Source organism: Triticum aestivum, chromosome 5D, assembly GCF_018294505.1.
Source record: "Triticum aestivum cultivar Chinese Spring chromosome 5D, IWGSC CS RefSeq v2.1, whole genome shotgun sequence".
NCBI classification, from domain to species: domain Eukaryota; kingdom Viridiplantae; phylum Streptophyta; class Magnoliopsida; order Poales; family Poaceae; genus Triticum; species Triticum aestivum.
Genome location: NC_057808.1, coordinates 220,409,000 through 220,430,347, shown reverse-complemented (window position 1 = coordinate 220,430,347; position 21,348 = coordinate 220,409,000). Strand labels below are relative to the sequence as shown.

The 21,348-nt window shown below is 45.3% G+C and overlaps 1 protein-coding gene across 1 annotated transcript; it reads right to left on the bottom strand.

Moving 5' to 3' along the window:
- Positions 1–2,724: 2,724 nt before the first annotated feature.
- LOC123124560 (uncharacterized) lies at positions 2,725–11,921 on the bottom strand. The gene is made up of 22 exons (XM_044545150.1): positions 11,528–11,921; positions 11,322–11,433; positions 11,109–11,287; positions 10,920–11,042; positions 10,636–10,811; positions 10,362–10,437; positions 10,191–10,277; positions 10,015–10,095; positions 9,892–9,924; positions 9,730–9,783; positions 9,530–9,571; positions 9,347–9,425; positions 9,083–9,153; positions 8,420–8,443; positions 6,529–6,624; positions 6,338–6,369; positions 6,227–6,236; positions 5,166–5,388; positions 4,733–4,851; positions 4,416–4,607; positions 3,902–4,006; positions 2,725–3,444 (listed from the first exon to the last, which is right to left on the bottom strand). The coding sequence occupies exons 1-22, from the start codon at positions 11,735–11,737 to the stop codon at positions 2,725–2,727; spliced, it is 2,844 nt and encodes a 947-aa protein (XP_044401085.1). The 5' UTR covers positions 11,738–11,921.
- Between the last annotated feature and the right edge of the window lie 9,427 nt (positions 11,922–21,348).

The following is a 21,348-nucleotide window of genomic DNA, read 5'->3' as shown; positions in this document are numbered from 1 at the left end:
CATCTCACGTGATGATCGGACATGGTTTAGTTGATATGGATCACGTGATCACTTAGATGATTAGAGGGATGTCTATCTAAGTGGGAGTTCTTAAGTAATATGATTAATTGAACTTTAATTTATCATGAACTTAGTCCTGATAGTATTTGCATAACTATGTTGTAGATTAATAGCTCGCGATGTAGCTCCCCGCTTATTTTTATATGTTCCTAGAGAAAAACTATGTTGAAAGATGATAGTAGCAATGATGCGGACTAGGTCCGTGATCCGAGGATTATCCTCATTGCTGCATAGAAGAATTATGTCCTTGATGCACCGCTAGCTGATGGACCTATTGCAGGAGTAGATACAGACGTTATGAACGTTTGGCAAGCTCGGTATGATAACTACTTGATAGTTTAGTGCGCCATGCTTTACGGCTTAGAACCGGGACTTCAAAAACGTTTTGAACGCCACAGAGAATATAAGATGCTCCAAGAGCTGAAATTGGTATTTCAGACTCATGCCCGAGTCGAGAGGTATGAGACCTATGACAAGTACTTTGCCTACAAGATGGAGGAGAATGGCTCAACCAGTGAGCATGTGCTCAGATTTTCTGAGTACTACAATCGCTTGAATCAAGTGGGAGTTAATCTTCCAGATAAAATAGTGACTGACAGAGTTCTCTAGTCACTATCACCAAGTTACTGGAACTTCGTGATGAACTATAATATGCGAGGGATGACGAAAACGATTCCCGATCTCTTCGTGATGCTGAAATCGACGAAGGTAGAAATCAAGAAAAGCATCAAATGTTGATGGTTGACAAGACCACTAGTTTCAAGTAAAAGGGCAAGGGAAAGAAAGGGAACTTCAAGAAGAATGGCAAGCAAGTTGCCACTCCCATGAAGAAGCCCAAAGCTAGACCCAAGCCTGGAACTGAGTGCTTCTACTGCGAAGGAAATGGTCACTGGAAGCGGAACTGCCCCAAATACTTGGCGGATAAGAAGGATGGCAAAGTGAACAGAAGTATATATGATATACATGTTATTGATGTGTACTTTACTAGTGTTCATAGTAAGCCCCTGGATATTTGATACTGGTTCAGTTGCTATGATTAGTAACTCGAAACAGAAGTTACAAAATGAACAAAGACTAGAGTTGATAAGATCACCATCACACACTCCCTTTACCTTCGGGATTAGTGTTGAACCTAAAATAAATGTTATTTGTTGTTTGCGTTGAGCATAATATGATTGGATCATGTTTATTGCAATATGGTTATTCATTTAAGTCAAAGAATAACTGTTATTCTGTTTACATGAATAAAACCTTCTGTGGTCATACACCCAAGGTGAATGGTTTATTGAACCTCGATCGTAGTGATACTCATATTCATAATATTGATGCCAAACCCAAGTCAAATGGTGGAGTGTCGCAGAACCCATCGCCGCGATATGATCTTGCTGACGATGCTCTACGAAGGGGATGCACACTGTTGGTCTCTCATTGGACATCCTTGGGTGCATCACCCGCTGACTTGGTTTGTGCAATTATGCTTGGCGGCGGTCTTGGCGGTATACACTTGGAAACAAGGTTGTAAAATTGCTCTTATGTAAGGTTGTGTTGTTGATCAAGAGCGCGAAATGTAGGCGAATGTTGTTTCTGAGCCTGCACAACATTATTGATAGCTGGGGGTTCCATGTTGACTGAATGGGTTGCGGTTGGAGTTAGCACACTGACTGATGGGGTTGGCACAGTGACTGCTTGGATTGGCAATGCAGTTTCTGGGATTGGCACACTGACAGCTTGGGGTTCTGTGTTGACTAATGGGGGCAGGACAGTTACGACTGCAAATGCCTCACTTCCTCTTGCTGTTGGCACAGTGATGGTTTCACTTTCCTTAATTGCTGATGTACCGTGCGCAATTGATGTTGTAGTTGGCCTATTTGGACAAACAGTTGGCTCACTTGAAGCTGGAGTTGCCACAGAAGCTGTTGGGGTTGCTGACTTCCTACACGGCATACTGACAAAATCCTTTTTACTGTTTGATGCAATCTTAACAGCATGGCTTGGCACCTTTGTTCCCATTTTTGCAAACTTTGTGTCATTGGCAAAAGACACTGTTTTGTTGCTTTTTTTACCAGGGAGTTTGCATGTTGTAGAGGTGCGCTTGGCATCTACATGCGCAACGGTTGGCTCATGTAGAATAGTGCTTACCTTCTTGGGCTCTGGAGTTGGCACCTCCTTTCCCTTTGATTTACTTCCGTTCTTCGATTTTTTATCTCCCATACAAGGAATCTTATCTTTTGGTTGACCCAACACCATGTTCTTGCTAAGTGTCATGAGCTTCTTGCTCTTCGGGACAGTGGGTGGGCGCGGTGGGGATGCTGCCATCCTCTTGCTACCACCTGACGATGAAGCATCTTCAAATACAACACCTTCCTTCATTATCTTGTCAAGCATGGTTTTTGAGCCAATCTAGTCCAAACCCTTTCCTGGCTCTTCCATTTCTTCCTCGGTGCTTTGTAGTTCGTCGTTTATTATTTTTTGAAAGGTATTATCCTTCTCTTTCATGTCAATGATTGCATGAGTTTCCAGCAAGGGGATCTCAAATCTGATGGGGATTGCTGGCTCTGATCTACACAAGTCAAAAAGTGAGAAACTTTCCTCTGGCACAGCTGCTTTGGTTCCAACTGATTTTAGATCTTCACCCTTCCGATGCATGTCCTTTTGGATGAAAAACTATAGAGTTACACTATCATCAGTTGAGCTGCTGCTGCTGTTTCCTCCATCTCCAGAAGTGTTTGCCATCTTTGAACTGCTGTCACCGCCGCCCATGCCATCATCATCATCCTTCCCACTGTCACTACCTCCATCAAAGGCCCCCCTGTCATCGTCATGTGTCTCCTCGCTGTCATCATCACTGCCCCCATCCTTTCTTTGCTCATCTTCATCAACCTTGTCGACATCCTCACCTTCCCGCTTGTCTGTTGCATCTCCTTCCTCTCCCTCTTCCTCATCGTCATTACCGGACTCTTCTTTGTCTTCATCGTTGTCAACATCATCGTCACTGTCATCATCAGCATCGTCCTTGTCATTGTCATCATCATGTTCTTCAACATTCCTTCCCTCTTCATCCTCACCTTCTTCTTCGGACTCATCACTTTCTTCAGAATCATTGCCAACTCCCAGGTCAACATCTTCTTCCTCTGACTCACTTTCCTCCACAAATTCATCTTCTTCACTTCCCTCCACCTCTTTTGTTTGCTTGGCAGCAGATTGACGCTTCAGACGCCTAGTGTGTGAGCTTTGAGCCTTTCTGTGACCACTTGACAGCCCCTTGAGAGGAGACAAATCTGGTTCCTCTTCATCAAGCTTGGCAAAACCTTCGATGAAGTTGCCAAGATTATCAGATATTCCTTTACATAGATCATGAACCATACTTGCTAACTTGAACTTCTTCTGCATAACATTAGAAAAAAATTAATTAAAAAGAAAATGGATATAATGAAAGTATATCAAAGTATATTTGTTTGCAACTGTAAAACTAAGTTTGGTGCAAGTATATCAAAGTAGTGTGCAACTGAGATAATCAAAGTGTGCAACTTAAAAGGGGTAAGTTTGCAGGAAGTAAAAAAAACATAGTTTGTAACTGAGTTGTGAACTCTCTGTAAGTGAAAGCATAAGTTTGATTCAAGTAGAAAAAAAGGTGACTGCTGCAACTAAAGTGTAACTTCGGTACAGGTAAACAAAAGCTATGTTACAACTGACATAATAACTCTGTGCAACTCATGCATGCATTGGGCGTGGGAAAAGTAAACAACAAAGGATGAGTAGTAGAACTAACGCATAATAGAATAAAAAAACCATGATTTTTGTTCTAGTAAAAAAAAGTGGGTCAGCAAAAAGGATAACTCACATGGGGATTGTAACCCATTGGAACCTTTGACGCCACAAACGCTTCTGCCTGCAGTAATCCTCTGAAGAGTCTTGAATCATGTTTCCTTCTATACTGCTCCTTGAGCTGTTCACAAAAAGAAAGATCATTTAACAAACAAAAATAAAGTTATTGTGTGGATCTATAAAGAAAAAGGCATACATCTCAGCAACTACCACATGCCCTAGAAGCAAAAAAAAGTAACTAAAATTACTATGTGAAGTCCCAATGAAAAGTGGACTGTAACAGGAAATATGAAACAAGCATGTGTGTAGCTTTCATAAGTATGTGTGCCAACTATCAACATAGACTTGTGCAACTACCTACAGATATGTGAGCAACTACCACATGCCCTCAGTAGCAAAAAAACTGACTAAAATTACTATGTGAAGTCCAAATGAAAGTGGTATTGTCACATGAAATATGAAACAAGCATGTGTGCAACTGTCTTAAGTCTTTGTGCCAACTATCAATATAGACATGTGCAACTACTTACAGATATGTGGAAAAAATGTGCAATTACAGACTTTGAGCAGAATGTCCAATTCACTTGAAGTTTCCCAAAGACGCCAAGCGAAATCAAGTCCTTTTCTATTATCTTATTGATTAGATTCTTATCATAGGCATTGGCTCGAACCTCGCAGTGGCTTACTCGCACATCAACATCAAGTGCATCAATGTAAAGAATCTGTACACGCACCATCCCCAAGAGACAAACAAAAAGGGGAAGTAAACATATGAGAACATTGGTGATAAAGCACAAAACCTGTAGAAAAGTACGTCTAACAGATACAAATCTTAATTAGAGCTCACCATCAAATGATATAGGTAGCAACAGACTGTTTGCTTGTCCTCACCCATGTTGTGGAATGCTTCGTCTATGTGGTCAGCAACAAATAAGCTCACATTGCTCTTCAACAGAACATAAGGTTCTAGCACAGCACCGTAGCAACGTGGGCTCAGAGAAAGACTAGTAGTAGGAGCTAAAAAGGTGCTGAAAGAAATTGCAAGCCAGCCAGTGAGGAACTTGTTAACAGTTGTTCCCATCATCGTCTTGTTGAATTCGGTAACGAGGGGTGTTTGGGTGGCCCGGTGTGGTTGAACATCTGATTGAAAGTCTTCACAGCCTCCTTTTCAACAATGTATTTCAGACGCGGCCCTCTGCTTGGTAAACCAAAGTTCCTGTGCACACTAGGAACATCTACTGGAATAGTTCCCCTGTCTGGGAATACCAAAGCTGAACTACCTGGGTCGTATGACTGGACTAGGAACTTCGTCAAGTCGGAAGGCAGTGTGTCTGCTAAGTTTACCAAACCTCCTAACATCTTCTCATACAGGAACGACCTTTGAACAGGTGCCAGTTCCTTGTTCACCTTCACGAACCTCCGTGATGAGGCCCTAATCCTTCCAGCTTGTGAACATCGCTGAGGAACGTTTCCTTCCTTCCCTTCAACTCCAATTTCTCCCACCTGAGACAAAAAAAGGGAAATGAATACGGACAAATTGTGCAACTAGTGTACATATGTATACAACTGATCATGCATAATAAATTGAAAAAATTTCACATAGTTGATTGTTGTGCAACTATTATCCCTTATTGTGCAACTGACATGTACACACTCTGAAAATTAAAAACCTGTCCAAAATGTATACATGTTTGGGTGCAGCTGTGTGTTGAATGGGTGCAAACTTTCAAATTTGACAAGGAAGGTAAGTGTTGGAATTGTGTCGAATATTGTGTACAAGGTAGGTTACAGCTGGACTTGTAGTTGTATTGTGTTTAGATAGGATATGGAGTCGTGTCCAAGTAGGACACTTGTATCCTAGGCCTCTCATATATAGTGGGGGTAGACACACGATATAACCTATGCCAACATAATAGCACAGGAACGCAGGGGAAGCCGGCGGCATGTGCCGGCATCCAGGGCGCCCGGGTGCGGTATTGTAGCGGTGTCATGGGGAGGAGCGTCCATAGTCAAGCCCCGAGGATGTAGCCATATCGGTGAACCTCATTAACAAATGTCGGTGTCGTGCTGGTGTGATTGCTTGATCCTTGGATGATCAGTGGTATGCCTCGGATTTATTCTAACAATAAGGAGATTCGAAAATCTATCTTAAAACAGTTATGCACACATATGGCGCACAACTGCCAAGTGTATACTTTTCATGTGTAACCCTAAACAGCAAACCGGTACCAACATATTGTGCAACTGGAAAGAAAATGTACAAAAAATAGGTACTAGCAGAGGTGCCAACCGGTACCAACATACTGTGCAACTGGAAAGAAAATGTACAAAAAATAGGTACCTCTGTGCAACTGGAAAGAAAATGTACAAAAAAATAGGTACGTCAGCAGCTTCTGCAGAGGTTGGGCCACCCCCATCAGAGGACTTGCCTTTTCATTTTGTTCCGGCTCACTTTGCAGCACGTGATGCAGTAGCATCCTCCACCTACAGAAAAACAATAATGCCTCATGTTAAAAAATCATGAAAAAGGAGAAAACAAAAATAAATATTGAATTTCTTTTACATATACTTAAAATTGTACATTGCGTATTCAAAATTTACAGAAATAAAAAAAAAATGTTAAAGTCTCCGCTAAAAACTTACCCCTACTTCCTCACCATCATCAGGGGCAACACGAGTACGAACACCCCGCTCAGCAGCCTTTTTTCTGTTCCGCCGTGTATCCTTTGATACAATCCTCTGCATGGGTTGAAAGAACAGAAACCAAAAAACAAAAACAAAAAGGAAAAAAAAAGGAAGAAAACATCACATATATTCGATCATATTTGCTCCCTTTGAGCTTAAGAAAACAACCTCTTCCCCACTTCCACCGGCATCACCCTCTTCAACCATTGTCCTTGCAAAAAAAAGGTCCCAAAAAAATCATTCTAATTGCACGCACAAAAAATTATAGTTAAACACTAACAAAAACTTGATGAACAATGCATAAAAAACCAGGATGCCTCCACCAGGACATTTGAAAAAACCTGTGGCAACTGGACCCTGGTTTTGCCAACTGCACCCTGGTTCTGCCAACTGAGATATGGTAATGCCAAGTGAAAAATGCAAGAACAGATATCCCAGTTGTGTGCAACTATTGAACCTAGATCTGCCAGCTAGGAACTGGTCCAGTGGCAAGTATAAAACCCACAGAACATAGATATCCGAATGCGTGCAACTATTGTACCTATAACTGCTAAATTGGGGGTTGGGCTAACGACAATTACAAAATCCACAGCTGCACCCAAAAAAATGTGTGCAACTGATGCACCTGGAACTGCCAATTGGTATCTTGACAAATGTGAATTAAAAAATGCACAACTCGTTGTGCAACTACTATTTGTGCAACCGCCAACTACAAACAACTCGTTGTGCAACTGGGCAATGAAAACATTCCCTGTGCAACTGCTATTTGTGCAATTGCCAACTGAAACTGCAACTGGGCATGAAAATAATGCAATAAATAGGCAAAAATCAAAGGGATTCAATGACCATCGTGAAATATCTACCAACTAAAATGCAACAGTACCTAGGGTTTTGATTCACTTATGCAAAAGGAACACTGGATCTACTGTCGGCACGGCCTTCCCTGCTACAGGCACGACGAGCGCGTCTAGCGGGCGCAGCCTCCCCCGCTACAGGCGCGGCGAGAGTGCTGCGGTCGCGGCCTCTGCGGCTACGGGCGCGGCGACAGCACAACGGCGAGCGGCGCTGCGGGAGCACTACGAGCACGCCCTCCCCTGCTATGGGCGCGGCAAGAGCGCTACGGGCATGGCCTCTCCTGCTACGAGCGCGGCGGGAGCACTATGGGCGCGGCGAGAGCACTACGACCGCGGGCTCCCTCTGTACGGGTGCGGCGAGAGCGGTACAGACACGGGGAGAAAGAGCGAGCGGATGAGCGGCGAGCGTACCTGAGCCGGCGACGAGCAGCGGGTGCCTCACCCTGCTACGCCTCCGCCTCCTGCCACCTTTCAACGGCGTCAACGGTAGATCCGTTGACGAGCCCGGCAAATCGGGAGGGGAGGAGAGGGGAGAATGGAATGAGGAGAGCGATGACGGGTGGTGGAGGGGGGAGGAAGTGGCACGAAATTCGAAACTGCCCACCGCCCCCACTACTTGTCTACGCTCACTAACGGGCGTACCTACGCAGTCAATGGCAGGGCGGGCCCACAGGGGGGTGCGTGCCGCGCGCCTCGGCACAATCGGGCCAGGTGTGCAGGAGATGCAGCGCGTGCGGAAACCGACCAGATGACACCTGGTCACGCGCGACCGCACGATGCAACGCGATCGGATGGTGCGACGCCGGCCGCTCAAGGCGAGTTGCAAGCACACGCACACGATCATGTATTTACGAAAGATAAAAGGTGCCACAACCGGTAAAAATAGGCTAAGATGACTAAACACCTAGCCTATTATTGGATCGCCATCCAAACTTGAAATTTTCATGTGCAGATAACGGCCTCATTGTTCTCTTGCCCCAGCGCCCCCAACATACCAGGACAGACCCTGACTTTAACCACTAGTTGCACATTGCAATCGGTTGTAATGAATCATCGATCACAAAAATGTATACGTTGATATAATTTGGTACAAAATATCTATGATTGGATTGAATAATTATACATATGGTGACATGCATGGCCAATCTCCGGCCAAGCTAAGGCGTAGTAAAAAAACTGTACAAACCAGCTAGAATAGCTAGCCGGCAACCAGAAAACCGAGTATGACTTGAAAACAAAAATTCCCTGAAAATAAATACTACTAGGAAAACCGGCAAGGGTAAGGAGCTAGGGTTAAGGAAGAGGCAGGCAGGGGAGATCAATATTTAATACTACTATAATCTGAAGCTATTGCGCAAAAGCTCTAGTTATCAGCTGAAGCTGCAAATAAGCATTCTTCAGATGCACAGTTCCTCAAGAACTTCATCATGGTTGTGCCAGCAGTGGTGCTTGAACTGCTTCCTGATCGAGCTGGTCTTGATCTGCAACTGCAATGAGTTTGTGTTTGCTTTCTGGATCAAGCATCCAAGCAAATGCCAAGGATATTGCCTGTAGAAATGTTGTACTTCAGATATGTTGTTGCACATTTTTGTGAACATACAATACTATCCAAGTGGAAGAGGAATCGTTTTCTAGAAGAAAAGAGGAATAGGACTGACCAAGAAGAAACCCGCGACAAGGAAACTGAAACCTTTGCAGTTGAAGGGTGCTTCTTCGGAAATGAAGTAGGCTGGAACCGAGTTGCGGAAAAGGTGGAGATCAAACCATAATTCATGCATATAAGACATGGTAGAGAACTGCTGGCTTTTTCTGTACTCTACTTAATAATTAATAAAAATGGTTGTTTGCATCACAATGATGCAGAAGCCGGGGGTTCCAACCTCCTTTTCGAAAAAATACATGGTAGAGAAATGCTGGCTTACAGGTTAGAGGGCTCATGAACAATGGGGCCATCAGTATAGCTGTGGATTTCACTGTTGCGATGAATCCCTGTGCCTTTCCCTGCAAATGTCAAAGCCATCATAAGTAGAGGAAAACTAGGCGGTTAGGTATCAGGCTTGGATATTCAGATGGATGCAAGAAATGTTTCCTTGGTTTAAATATACCTGGTCAGCTGAGACTACTTCCCTAGAGATGATCGCATAAGTCTGTACATGTTAAAAGGAAGTTCTATATTAAGCTTATATATATATGTATTATTGAAGTGTAATATAAAAATGTCACACTATCACTGAATTAACTGCTGCAAAGTTTTATTTTGTATTTACATTTACAGTATAGGTGAAAACAGAGGGCAATAACTTACAGCCGGCTTGACCAGACAATAGATGATACCCAGTGAAGAAGCAAAATATGGAGCCTGTAAGGTTAATTTATAATGAAAGAGAGAAACATTTGTAGTCATCAGTCACCGCAAATCTGTTTTGACATCAGTGAACTGAGCTAAAAATATGTGGCAAGTACATACCCACCAACTCCAAGCCAAGCCGTACAGCATAGCCTGAATAAATAGTTTTCAGAATCCATCATCAAATTTTGTAACACCGCAACAGCTAATATTAATGGAAATAAACATGGGCATAATACTCACATAAGCAACCGATGCAAGTATTGAAATGCACAGGACTCCCTTCTCGCCAATTGCATGGATAGCAACTGGGAGTATCAGTATCTGCAGTTTGAAAAAATTACTACAAACTGCAATTGTTATCAATGGGAGACACTGCACCAGAAAGGGCACCTTGTGGTTCTAAAGTAGTACAGTACCTGAGAAAAGATTGAACCAATTCCAACCACCATTAGAATTTCGGAGAACTGATTCTTGTCAAATCCAAATACCAGCTTCAGGTAATACTGCAAAACATGAGATGAAGATGAAACGGCCTGAATTTTCGGAACACCTTAGTAGAGTAGAACAGAACTGAGACGTATGATTACCAGTAGAACATCGCTGATGCCAATCATGCCTAACTCGTAGAAGAAGGAAATGTATGTGATTCGCTTAAGTGTGTTGCTAGCAAAACATCAACATTAGGGAAGGTCAGAAATTGCATCACAAGTTGCAAATTGTTTCCTACTTGAAAACATTAGCGTTATGCATGTTTTTAGATTAAAAAGGACCAGCAAATTACTCAACCATACCTTTAAACAAATTACTGCACAATAGAAAATAGTATTGCGTATGTAGAAGTATATAAGAATAGTTGCTTACTTGATTTTGATCATGCTAATGTTGTCCTTGATAGACTCCCAACGCTGCTGCGGCAAACCGAGAACCAAAGACGACAAGGACAAACGCTGACACGAAGCAGAGGGAGCTTTCTGAAGTGTCTCGACCAGACAAATCTTCATGTAGACCACGGAACAGACCAGCAGAAGAACCGAGACCTGCCAGCGCATAAACAAACGGTTCTACAGTTTGTAAAACTGAAAACGAAGCCAGCAAACAGATGTCGATGAAGCGCAGCAAGTTTCAGCTAGTAGTTGACAACGTACCTGAAAAATCCAGTGCTCGGGCAGAAACCTGGAGAAGACGTTCCCCAGGGAGTGCGAAGCCGACAGGATCCCGGTCATGCAGCCAAACGCGAACGCCCTCTTGGACGGTTCTACCAAATCCGCCTAATTCAGCAGAAAAAGTGTCAGACTATCGACTCTTGGCGACCAGGATCGCCGTCGAGCACATACCGTGTACGCCAATGCGAGGCAGGTTATGGTCCCTTGGCCGATCATGAATGAGAGCGTGCGTGTGACAAGGTAGACGTAAACGGCGACCTTGGTGCTGCTCAGAGCAAGCACACCTGCAACAAGCATATGAACACAATAGTCATGAAAGGCTGATTGTTGATGCAAAAGGTAGAAATCTTCTAAAACAGGAAGAGAAATGATTCGTGTGGTTACTGTAAGGGATGATGGAGGTGCCAGCGGCGAGGATGAGGAGAGGCTTCCGGCCGTACTCGTCGGCGAGCTGCCCCATCAGAGTGAATCCCACAGCCCTGAAAATGCCTCCAACCTGCACGCAAACGCAGCCCAACGATTAAAACTCAAGGGAAAAACAACCATGGTTGACCGTGGCTTTAAGGAAGGAGAGAGGGGATGGAGCTGACCGTTTGGTGGAGGCCGGTGAGGTAGATGGCCTCCGGGCAGGAGGTGCTGCCGTCGCCGGGGCAGAGGGCGGCGGTGGTGACGTCGACCAGCACAGGCACCGTCATCTCCTCGGCCACCCAGTACAGCACCAGCCCGACCAGCAGGTGGGCCAATGGCTTGAGCACCCTCATGTCTCCCAGCGCCAGCTTCCCCTCCGCCGCTCCCACCATGCTCACTGCCGTCGCCGCTCTGCTGGCTGCCGTCTCTGACCTCGTTTGCTGCCGGCCTGGCCAGATTAAGGCGCCTAGTTAACCCATGGTGCGGAGTGGTTAAGCGGCCATCTTCATGAGGGATTCTGATGGAGGAGGGAAAAAGAACCGCGCGTCACTGTCTTGCACTCTCGGTCAAGTTGCAGCAAAAAGCAGAAGATTATTCCGATTACTTCGTCGGAAATATCTCTCTCTGTTCATTCATTGGCAACACCCTTTTTTTAGCATTTTGGCCACTGTTCTTCGCTTCGTCGTACTAAAGCGACAGCCGGCCGTAAACGCATTTATCTGCTTATTACTAAGGCTTAAACCATTGTTCTTTTGGGCGAAAGAAGAACTTTCTGGCTTTCTGCGCATGAAGCATGCCTTGGTTTGCCTGTCTTTGGTGGTGAACCGAAGGTGGTGGCTGCCATGAAGTCCTGACGGCTCTAAGCCATGGCGCCGTTGGCAGGCTTATGTGGCGTGGTCTAGTGGATTTCGCCGGCTAGATCTATTGGCACCCCTACGTGCCATGAATGTAATTTTGTCCGGGAATTAGTCTTTTTTTCTTCTAGAATAAGCACAAGCATGCGAATCATATATTCAGAAAAGAAAGGGCAACATGCCCAACCACAGTTTTAGTACACCAGGCACAAAGCACTAGCTCAGCGCGGAACCATAGTGGAAAAAAGAAACTCTGCAAATCCCGAAAGAAAGCGGAAGTACCATTTTGAATCTTGAAAGGGACCAATTTATGGGGGAACGGATCCTCTAACATTAAGAAGGGATGTCATGAAGCTACAGTACAAATCCAGTGCAAAATAGAGAAGGGATGACACGGCTACTGTAGCGATATGTACTGTAGAAAGTCACTGTTCATAGAAAATAAATCTGAAATTGATTTTATTGCACCATAATTTTGTTTGTATGTAATTTTTGTAAATGTATACAACAGATTTGTAATTTGCAAATTAATTCAAGTCATTTTAGCCTTAATCGTATGGATGTGAAGAAGGGATGTCACGGTATATATCCCTTCGTGATGTTAGAGGATCTCGTTCCATTATATGGAAGGGGATCCTCTAGCGATCCTCTCAAAAGAAAGCGGAAGTACCATCTTGAATTTTGAGCCCATGTTTATTCATTGCATATTTAAAAAAGTGCAATTTTAGTGCAAAGTTGCGTACAAGTTTTTTTATTTTGGGTTTCCTTCTTAAAAGGGTATTCCAATGCCATTAGTTTTTCTTTCTTTTTTTCGAAAATGATCTAAATCTGTAACACCCGGATAATCAAGCTACAGTAATCCCGAGCTAATGGTGCCACGTCACCACAGTTACTGTTGCTAATCTACCGTTAGGTCAAACCGTTTCAAAATTCAAATTCAAATTAATATCAACAATAAAAGTTTTTCAAAATTTACAAAAAAAAATGTTCGGGAGGTGCCATATTTTGCATAAGTAAATATGGTGTAGTAAACACATTTTTATAAAATGCCTAAATAATTTAAATTGAAATAAAACAGAAAAGTAAAGAAGTAAAAGAAAAAGAAATTACAAAACAGAAAACAAAAAAAAGGAGAAAACCCCTGGGCCGTGGCCCAACTGGGCCAGCCCATCAGGCCCAGCCGGCCACCCACTTCCCCCTTATCCACTCACCACCCCCCACCCACTCCACCGACACCCCCACTTCCCCCCACGAAAATATCTCCTCCCCCCTCTCCCCCGATTGGATCGGGATCGAGAGAAGGAGACCACCGCGCCCCGCGACCACCGCCGGCGCCTCATCCTCGTCCGCCGCCCGGAGTCGCCTGGACCTCGCCGGACCCCCTCGCCGGCCTGATTCCCTCTACGCGCGACGTCCCCGACCTCCACCTCGCGCCCCGCTGCCACTCCCCTACCGGCGATGTGAGCCCCGCCGCCGCGCTCGTCTTCGCGCGAGCCCTTCCCCCTCTCCTACCCTCTTCCTCGCCCCCGCGCTCACCGTGGCCCTCGCGCCCGTTGGCCGCGCCCGGGCTCGCCCCTGGTCGCGCCCGCGACCACGCTCACCGCGCCCCGCGACCACCGCCCCGCCCTTCGGCTCCCGACGTTTCCCCTGCTCCGGCCACCTCGGCCATGGCCTCGCCCTCCCCCGTCTCTCCCTCTGTCCCGTGGCCACGCCACCGCGCCCGCCCCACCGCGCCACTCTGACCGCACCGGCGCCACCCCTCGCCTCCGCCCGCCGTGGCCCCTGGCCGCGCTGGCGAGCCCCGCCATCGGTGCCCTGGCGCCCTCGTCCCGCCCTGCGGGCGAGCGCTCGCTCGGGTGCGCCCGCACCCGCTGGACCAAACCCACTGTGGCTAGGGCCACTGACCACTGGGCTAGTGCCCCCTGGCCCTATGACATGTGGGGCCCCACCCCCTAGAACGTTTGTTAAAAAAATAATTTAATTTTTTAATTAAATTAATAAAAATAACTAAATAAATAATAAAGATAATTAATTAAGATAATTAATTAACTTAATTAATCTGTTAATATTAACTAATTAAGATTAATTAACCTAATAACTAATTAACCTAATTAACTACTGTTAATTAGCTAACAACCCCTGACAGGTGGGACCCACCTATCAGGTTGACCAGGTCAACGGTCAACGTTGACTGCTCACGTCATGCTGATGCATTAATTAAATTTCGAATTAAATTAATTTATTAAATTCTAAAAATGATTTAAATCTTTCAAATTTAATATAAAATAAACCGTAGCTCGGATGGAAAAACTTTGTACATAAAAGTTGCTCAGAACGACGAGACGAATCCGAATACGTAGTCCGTTTGTCAGCCACACGTTCCTAGCATAGCGAACATGGAACTTTCCCCCTCCGGTCCGTCTGTCCGAAAACGCGAAACATCGGGAATACTTTCCCGGATGTTCCCCCCCTTCGCCGGTACCACCTACTGCCGCGTTAGGGCACACCTAGCACCGCTCATTGTCATGTCATGCATCGTCATGCTTATGTTTGCATTGTATTTACTGTTTCTTCCCCCTCTTCTGTCCGGTAGACTACGAGACTGACGCTACTGCTGCCCAGTTCGACAACGGAGTTGACGACCCCTCCTACTTGCCAAGGTAACCAGGCAAGCCCCCCACCCTTGATCACCAGATATCGCCTATTCTTCTCTATACTGCTTGCATTAGAGTAGTGTAGCATGTTACTGCTTTCCGTTTATCCTATCCTGATGCATAGCCTGTCGTTGCTTCTACTGTTGTTACCTTTACCTGCAATCCTACATGCTTAGTATAGGATGCTAGTTTTCCATCAGTGGCCCTACATTCTTGTCCGTCAGCTGTGCTATACTATCGGGCCGTGATCACTTGGGCGGTGATCACGGGTATATACTTATATACTATATACATGACACCTGTGGTGACTAAAGTCGGGTCGGCTCGTAGGAGTACCCGCAAGTGGATCTTGTGGCGGAGCGACAGGGCAGGTTGAGACCGCCTAGGTGAGAGGTGGGCCTGGCCCTGGACGGCGTCCGCGGTTACTTCAACATAACATGATTAATGAATTCTTGGTATTTGATCCGAGTCTGGCCATTTGGTCTATACGCACTAACCAGCTACGCGGGAACAGTTATGGGCACTCGACGTCGTGGTATCAGCCGAAGCCTTCGTGACGTCAGCGACCGCGCGGCGCACGCCGGATTGGACTGGAACGCCACTAGGCTAGGTCTTCTTAAGGCCGAGTATGCAACGTGCAGGTGTGCAATGGGCGATGGGCCCAGACCCCTGCGCGCATAGGATTTAGACCGGCGTGCTGACCTCTCTGTTGTGCCTAGGTGGGGCTGCGACGTGTTGATCTTACGAGGCCGGGCATGACCCAGAAAAGTGTGTTCAGCCAAATGGGATCGAGCGTGTTGGGTTATGTGGTGCACCCCTGCAGGGAAGTTTATCTATTCGAATAGCCGTGTCTCTCGGTAAAAGGACGACCCGGAGTTGTACCTTGACCTTATGACAACTAGAAACGGATACTTAATAAAATACACCCTTCCAAGTGCCAGATACAACCCGGTGATTGCTCTCTAACAGGGCGACGAGGAGGGGATCACCGGGTAGGATTATGCTATGCGATCCTACTTGGAGGACTTCAATCTACTCTCTTCTACATGCTGCAAGATGGAGATGGCCAGAAGCGTAGTCTTCGACAGGATTAGTTATCCCCCTCTTATTCTGGCATTCTGCAGTTCAGTCCACTGATATGGCCCTTTACACATGTACCCATGCATACGTAGTGTAGCTCCTTGCTTGCGAGTACTTTGGATGAGTACTCACGGTTGCTTCTTGTTGGTGAACGTAGCAGAAATTCAAAATTTTCTACGCATCACCAAGATCAATCTATGGAGTAATCTAGCAACGAGGGGAAGGGGAGTGCATCTACATACCCTTGTAGATCGCGATGCGGAAGCGTTGCAAGAACGCGGATGAAGGAGTCGTACTCGTAGCGATTCAGATCGCGGTTGATTCCGATCTAAGCGCCGAACCACGGCGCCTCCGCGTTCAACACACGTGCAGCCCGGTGACGTCTCCCACGCCTTGATCCAGCAAGGAGAGAGGGAGAAGTTGGGGAAGACTCCGTCCAGGAGCAGCACAATGGCATGGTGGTGAAGAAGGAGCGTGGCAATCCTGCAGAGCTTCGCCAAGCACCGCGGGAGAGGAGGAGGGAGAGGGGTAGGGCTGCGCCAAGAGAGAGGAAGTCTCATATGTATGGCAGCCCCAAAACCCCCACTATATATAGGGGAGGGGGAGGGGCTGCGCCCCCATCTAGGGTTTCCCCCCCAAGGGGTGCGGCCAGCCCTAGATGGGACTTGGGGGGCGGCCAAAGGGGAAGAGAGAGGGGGGCGCCCCACTAGATGGGCCTTAGGCCCATCTGAGCCTAGGGTTTCCCCCTTCCCCCCTTCCTGCGCCCTGGGCCCCTTGTGGGGGGGCGCACCAGCCCACCTGGGGTTGTTCCCCTCCCACACTTGGCCCACGCAGCCCTCTGGGGCCGGTGGCCCCACCTGGTGGACCCCGGGACCCTCCCGGTGGTCCCGGTACGTTACCGATATCACCCGAAACTTTTCTGGTGACCAAAACAGGACTTCCCATATATAAATCTTTACCTCCGGACCATTCCGGAACTCCTCGTGACATCCGGGATCTCATCCAGGACTCCGAACAACATTCGGTAATCACGTATATCTATTCCCTATAACCCTAGCGTCATCGAACCTTAAGTGTGTAGACCCTACGGGTTCGGGAACCATGCAGACATGACCGAGACGTTCTCCGGCCAATAACCAACAGCGGGATCTGGATAACCATGTTGGCTCCCACATGTTCCACGATGATCTCATCGGATGAACCACGATGTCGGGGATTCAATCAATCCCGTATACAATTCCCTTTGTCTATCGGTATGCTACTTGCCCGAGATTCGATCGTTGGTATCCTGATACCTTGTTCAATCTCGTTACCGGCAAGTCTCTTTACTCGTTCCGTAACACATCATCCCGTGATCAACTCCTTGGTCACATTGTGCACATTATGATGATGTCCTACCGAGTGGGCCCAGAGATACCTCTCCGTTTACACGGAGTGACAAATCCCAGTCTCGATTCGTGCCAACCCAACAGACACTTTCGGAGATACCTGTAGTGCACCTTTATAGCCACCCAGTTACGTTGTGACGTTTGGTACACCCAAAGCATTCCTACGGTATCCGGGAGTTGCACAATCTCATGGTCTAAGGAAATGATACTTGACATTAGAAAAGCTCTGAGCAAACGAACTACACGATCTTGTGCTAGGCTTAGGATTGGGTCTTGTCCATCACATCATTCTCCTAATGATGTGATCCCGTTATCAACGACATCCAATGTCCATGGTCAGGAAACCGTAACCATCTATTGATCAACGAGCTAGTCAACTAGAGGCTTACTAGGGACATGGTGTTGTCTATGTATCCACACATGTATCTAAGTTTCCTATCAATACAATTCTAGCATGGATAATAAACGATTATCATGAACAAGGAAATATAATAATAACCAATTTATTATTGCCTCTAGGGCATATTTCCAACAGTCTCCCACTTGCACTAGAGTCAATAATCTAGTTCACATCACCATGTGATTAACACTCACAGGTCACATCACCATGTGACCAACATCCAAAGAGTTTACTAGAGTCAACAATCTAGTTCACATCACTATGTGATTAACACTCAATGAGTTCTGGTTTGATCATGTTATGCTTGTGAGAGAGGTTATTAGTCAACGGGTCTGAACCTTTCAGATCCGTGTGTGCTTTACGAATATCTATGTCATCTTGTGGATGCTACCACGCGCTACTTTGAGCCATTTCAAATAACTGCTCTACTATGCGAATCCGGTCTACTACTCAGAGTCATCCGGATTAGTGTCAAAGTTCGCATCGACGTAACCCTTTACGACGAACTCCTTTTCACCTTCATAATCGAGAAAATTCCTTAGTCCACTAGATACTAAGGATAAGTTCGACCACTGTCATGTGATCCATTCCCGGATCACTATTGTACCCCTTGACCAACTCATGGCAAGGCACACTTCATGTGCGGTACACAGCATAGCATACTGTAGAGCCTACGTCTAAAGCATAGGGGACGACCTTCGTCCTTTCTCTCTCTTCTGCTGTGGTCAGGTCTTGAGTCTTACTCAATACTCACAACTTGTAACACAGCCAAGAACTCCTTCTTTGCTGATCTATTTTGAACTCTTTCAAAATCATGTCAAGGTGTGCGTTCTTTGAAAGTATCATCAGGCGTCTTGATCTATCTCTATAGATCTTGATGCCCAATATGTAAGCAGCTTTATCCAGGTATTCCTTTGAATAACTCCTTTCAAACAACCCTTTATGCTTTCCAGAAATTTTACATCATTTCGGATCACCAATATGTCATTCACATATACTTATCAGAAATGTTGTAGTGCTCCCACTCACTTTATTGTAAATACAAGTTTCTAACAAACTTTGTATAAACCCAAAATCTTTGATCATCTCATCAAAGCGTACATTCCAACTCCGAGATGCTTACTCCAGTCCTTAGAAGGATTGCTGGAGCATTGCATACTTGCTAGCATCTTTCAGGATTGACAAAACCTTCTGGTTGTATCACATACTACCTTTCCTCAAGAAAAATCGTCGAGGAAACAATGTTTTGACATCCTATCTGCAAGACTGCTAATACAATTCCAACAGACTCTTAGCATCGCTACGAGTGAGAAAGTCTCATCGTAGTCAACTCCTTGAACTTGTCGGAAAACATCTTAACGACAAGCCGAGCTTTCTTAATGGTGACACTTACCATCATTGTCTGTCTTCCTTTTAAAATACATCTGCACCCAACAGCCTTACGACCATCAAGTACATGGATCCTCTCTCGGATTTTATGGCCTCGAGCCATTCGTCGGAATCCGGGCCCACCATCGCTTCTCCATAGCTCGTAGGTTCATTGTTGTCTAGCAACATGACTTCCAAGACAGGATTACGTACCACTCTGAAGTAGTACGCATCCTTATCGACCTACGAGGTTTGGTAGTGACTTGATCCGAAGTTTCATGATCACTATCATAAGCTTCCACTTCAATTGGTGTAGGTGCCACAGGAACAACTTCCTGTGCCCTGCTACACACTAGTTGAAGTGACGGTTCAATAACCCTATCAAGTCTCCACCATCCTCCCACTCAATTCTTTTGAGAGAAACTTTTCCTCGAGAAAGGACTTGTTTCTAGAAGCAATTACTTTTGCTTCCAGATCTGAAATAGGAGGTATACCCAACTGTTTTGGGTATTCTATGAAGATGCATTTATCCGCTTTGGGTTCGAGCTTATCAGCCTGAAACTTTTTCACATAAGCAGCCCCAAACTTTTAAGAAACGACAACTTAGGTTTCTCTAAACGGTGTCATCTCAACGGAATTGCGTGGTGCCCCTTTTAAAGTGAATGCAGTTATCTCTAATGCCTAACCCATAAACGATAGTGGTAATTCGATAAGAGACATCATGGTATGCACCATATCCAATAGGGTGCAGTTATGATGTTCGGACACACCATCACACTATGGTGTTCCAGGCGGTATTAATTGTGAAACACTTTCCACAATGTCTTAATTGTGTGCCAAACTTGTAACTCAGATATTCATCTCTGTGATCATATCACAGACATTTTATCCTCTTGTCACGACGATCTTCAACTTCACTCTGAAATTACTTGAACCTTTCAATAATTCGGACTTGTGTTTTATCAAGTAAATACACTCAGCATCTACTCAAATCATCTGTGAAGTAAGAACATATCGATATCCACTGCGTGCCTCAGCACTCATTGGACTGCACACATCAAATGTATTACTTCCAACAAGTTGCTCTCTTGTTCCATCTTACTGAAAACGAGGCCTTTCAGTCATCTTGCCCATGTGGTATGATTTGCATGTCTCAAGTGATTCAAAATCAAGTGAGTCCAAACGATCCATCTGCATGGAGTTTCTTCATGCATATATACCAATAGACATGGTTCGCATGTCTCAATCTTTTCAAAAACGAGTGAGTCCAAAGATCCATCTACATGGAGCTTCTTCATGCATTTTATACCAATATGACTCAAGTGGCAGTGCCACAAGTATGTGGTACTGTTATATCTTTTGGCATGAACATGTGTATCACTACGATCGAGATTCATTTTAGGTGCAAGACCATTGAAGGTATTATTCAAATAAACAGAGTAACCATTATTCTCCTTAAATGAATAACCGTATTGCGATAAACATAATCCAATCATGTTTATGCTCAACACCAAATAACAATTATTTAGGTTTAACACCAATCTCGATGGTAGAGGGAGCATGCGATGCTTGATCACATTAACCTTGGAAACACTTCCAACACATATCGTCATCTCACCTTTAGCTAGTCTCCGTTTATTCCGCAGCTTTTATTTCGAGTTACTAACACTTAGCGACCGAACCGGTATCTAATACCCTGGTGCTGCTAGGAGTACTAGTAAAGTACACATTCATATAATGTATATCCAATATACTTCTGTCGACCTTGCATGCCTTCTCATCTACCAAGTATCTAGGGTAGTACTGCTTCAGTGACCGTTCCCCTCATTACAGAAGCACTTAGTCTCGGGTTTGGGTTCAACCTTTGGGATTCTTCACTAGAGCAGCAAATGACTTGCTGTTTCATGAAGTATCCCTTTTGCCCTTGCCCTTCTAGAAACTAGTGGTTTTACTAACCATCAACAATTGATGCTCCTTCTTGATTTCTACTTTCGCGGTGTCAAACATCGCGAATAGCTCAAGGATCATCATATCTATCCCTGATATGTTATAGTTCATCACGAAGCTCTAATAGCTTGGTGGCAGTGACTATGGAGAACCATCACTATCTCATCTGGAAGATTAACTCCCACTAGATTCAAGTGATTGTAGTACTCAGACAATCTGAGCACATGCTCAACGATTGAGCTTTTCTCCCGTAGTTTGCAGGCTTAAGAAACTTGTCAGAGGTCTCATACCTCTTGACGTGGGCACTAGTCT

Bases quoted from the DNA above. Each gene is read 5' to 3' on its own strand.
- LOC123124560 (XM_044545150.1), bottom strand. From the start codon at position 11,737: ATGGTGGGAGCGGCGGAGGGGAAGCTGGCGCTGGGAGACATGAGGGTG. The intron at 10,812-10,919 runs GTACGTTGTCAA...ATGCGCTGGCAG, and splicing joins CCGAGCACTGGATTTTTCAG to GTCTCGGTTCTTCTGCTGGT. The intron at 6,625-8,419 runs GTATGTTGGGGG...CAACCCATGCAG, and splicing joins TAAAGTCAGGGTCTGTCCTG to AGGATTGTATCAAAGGATAC.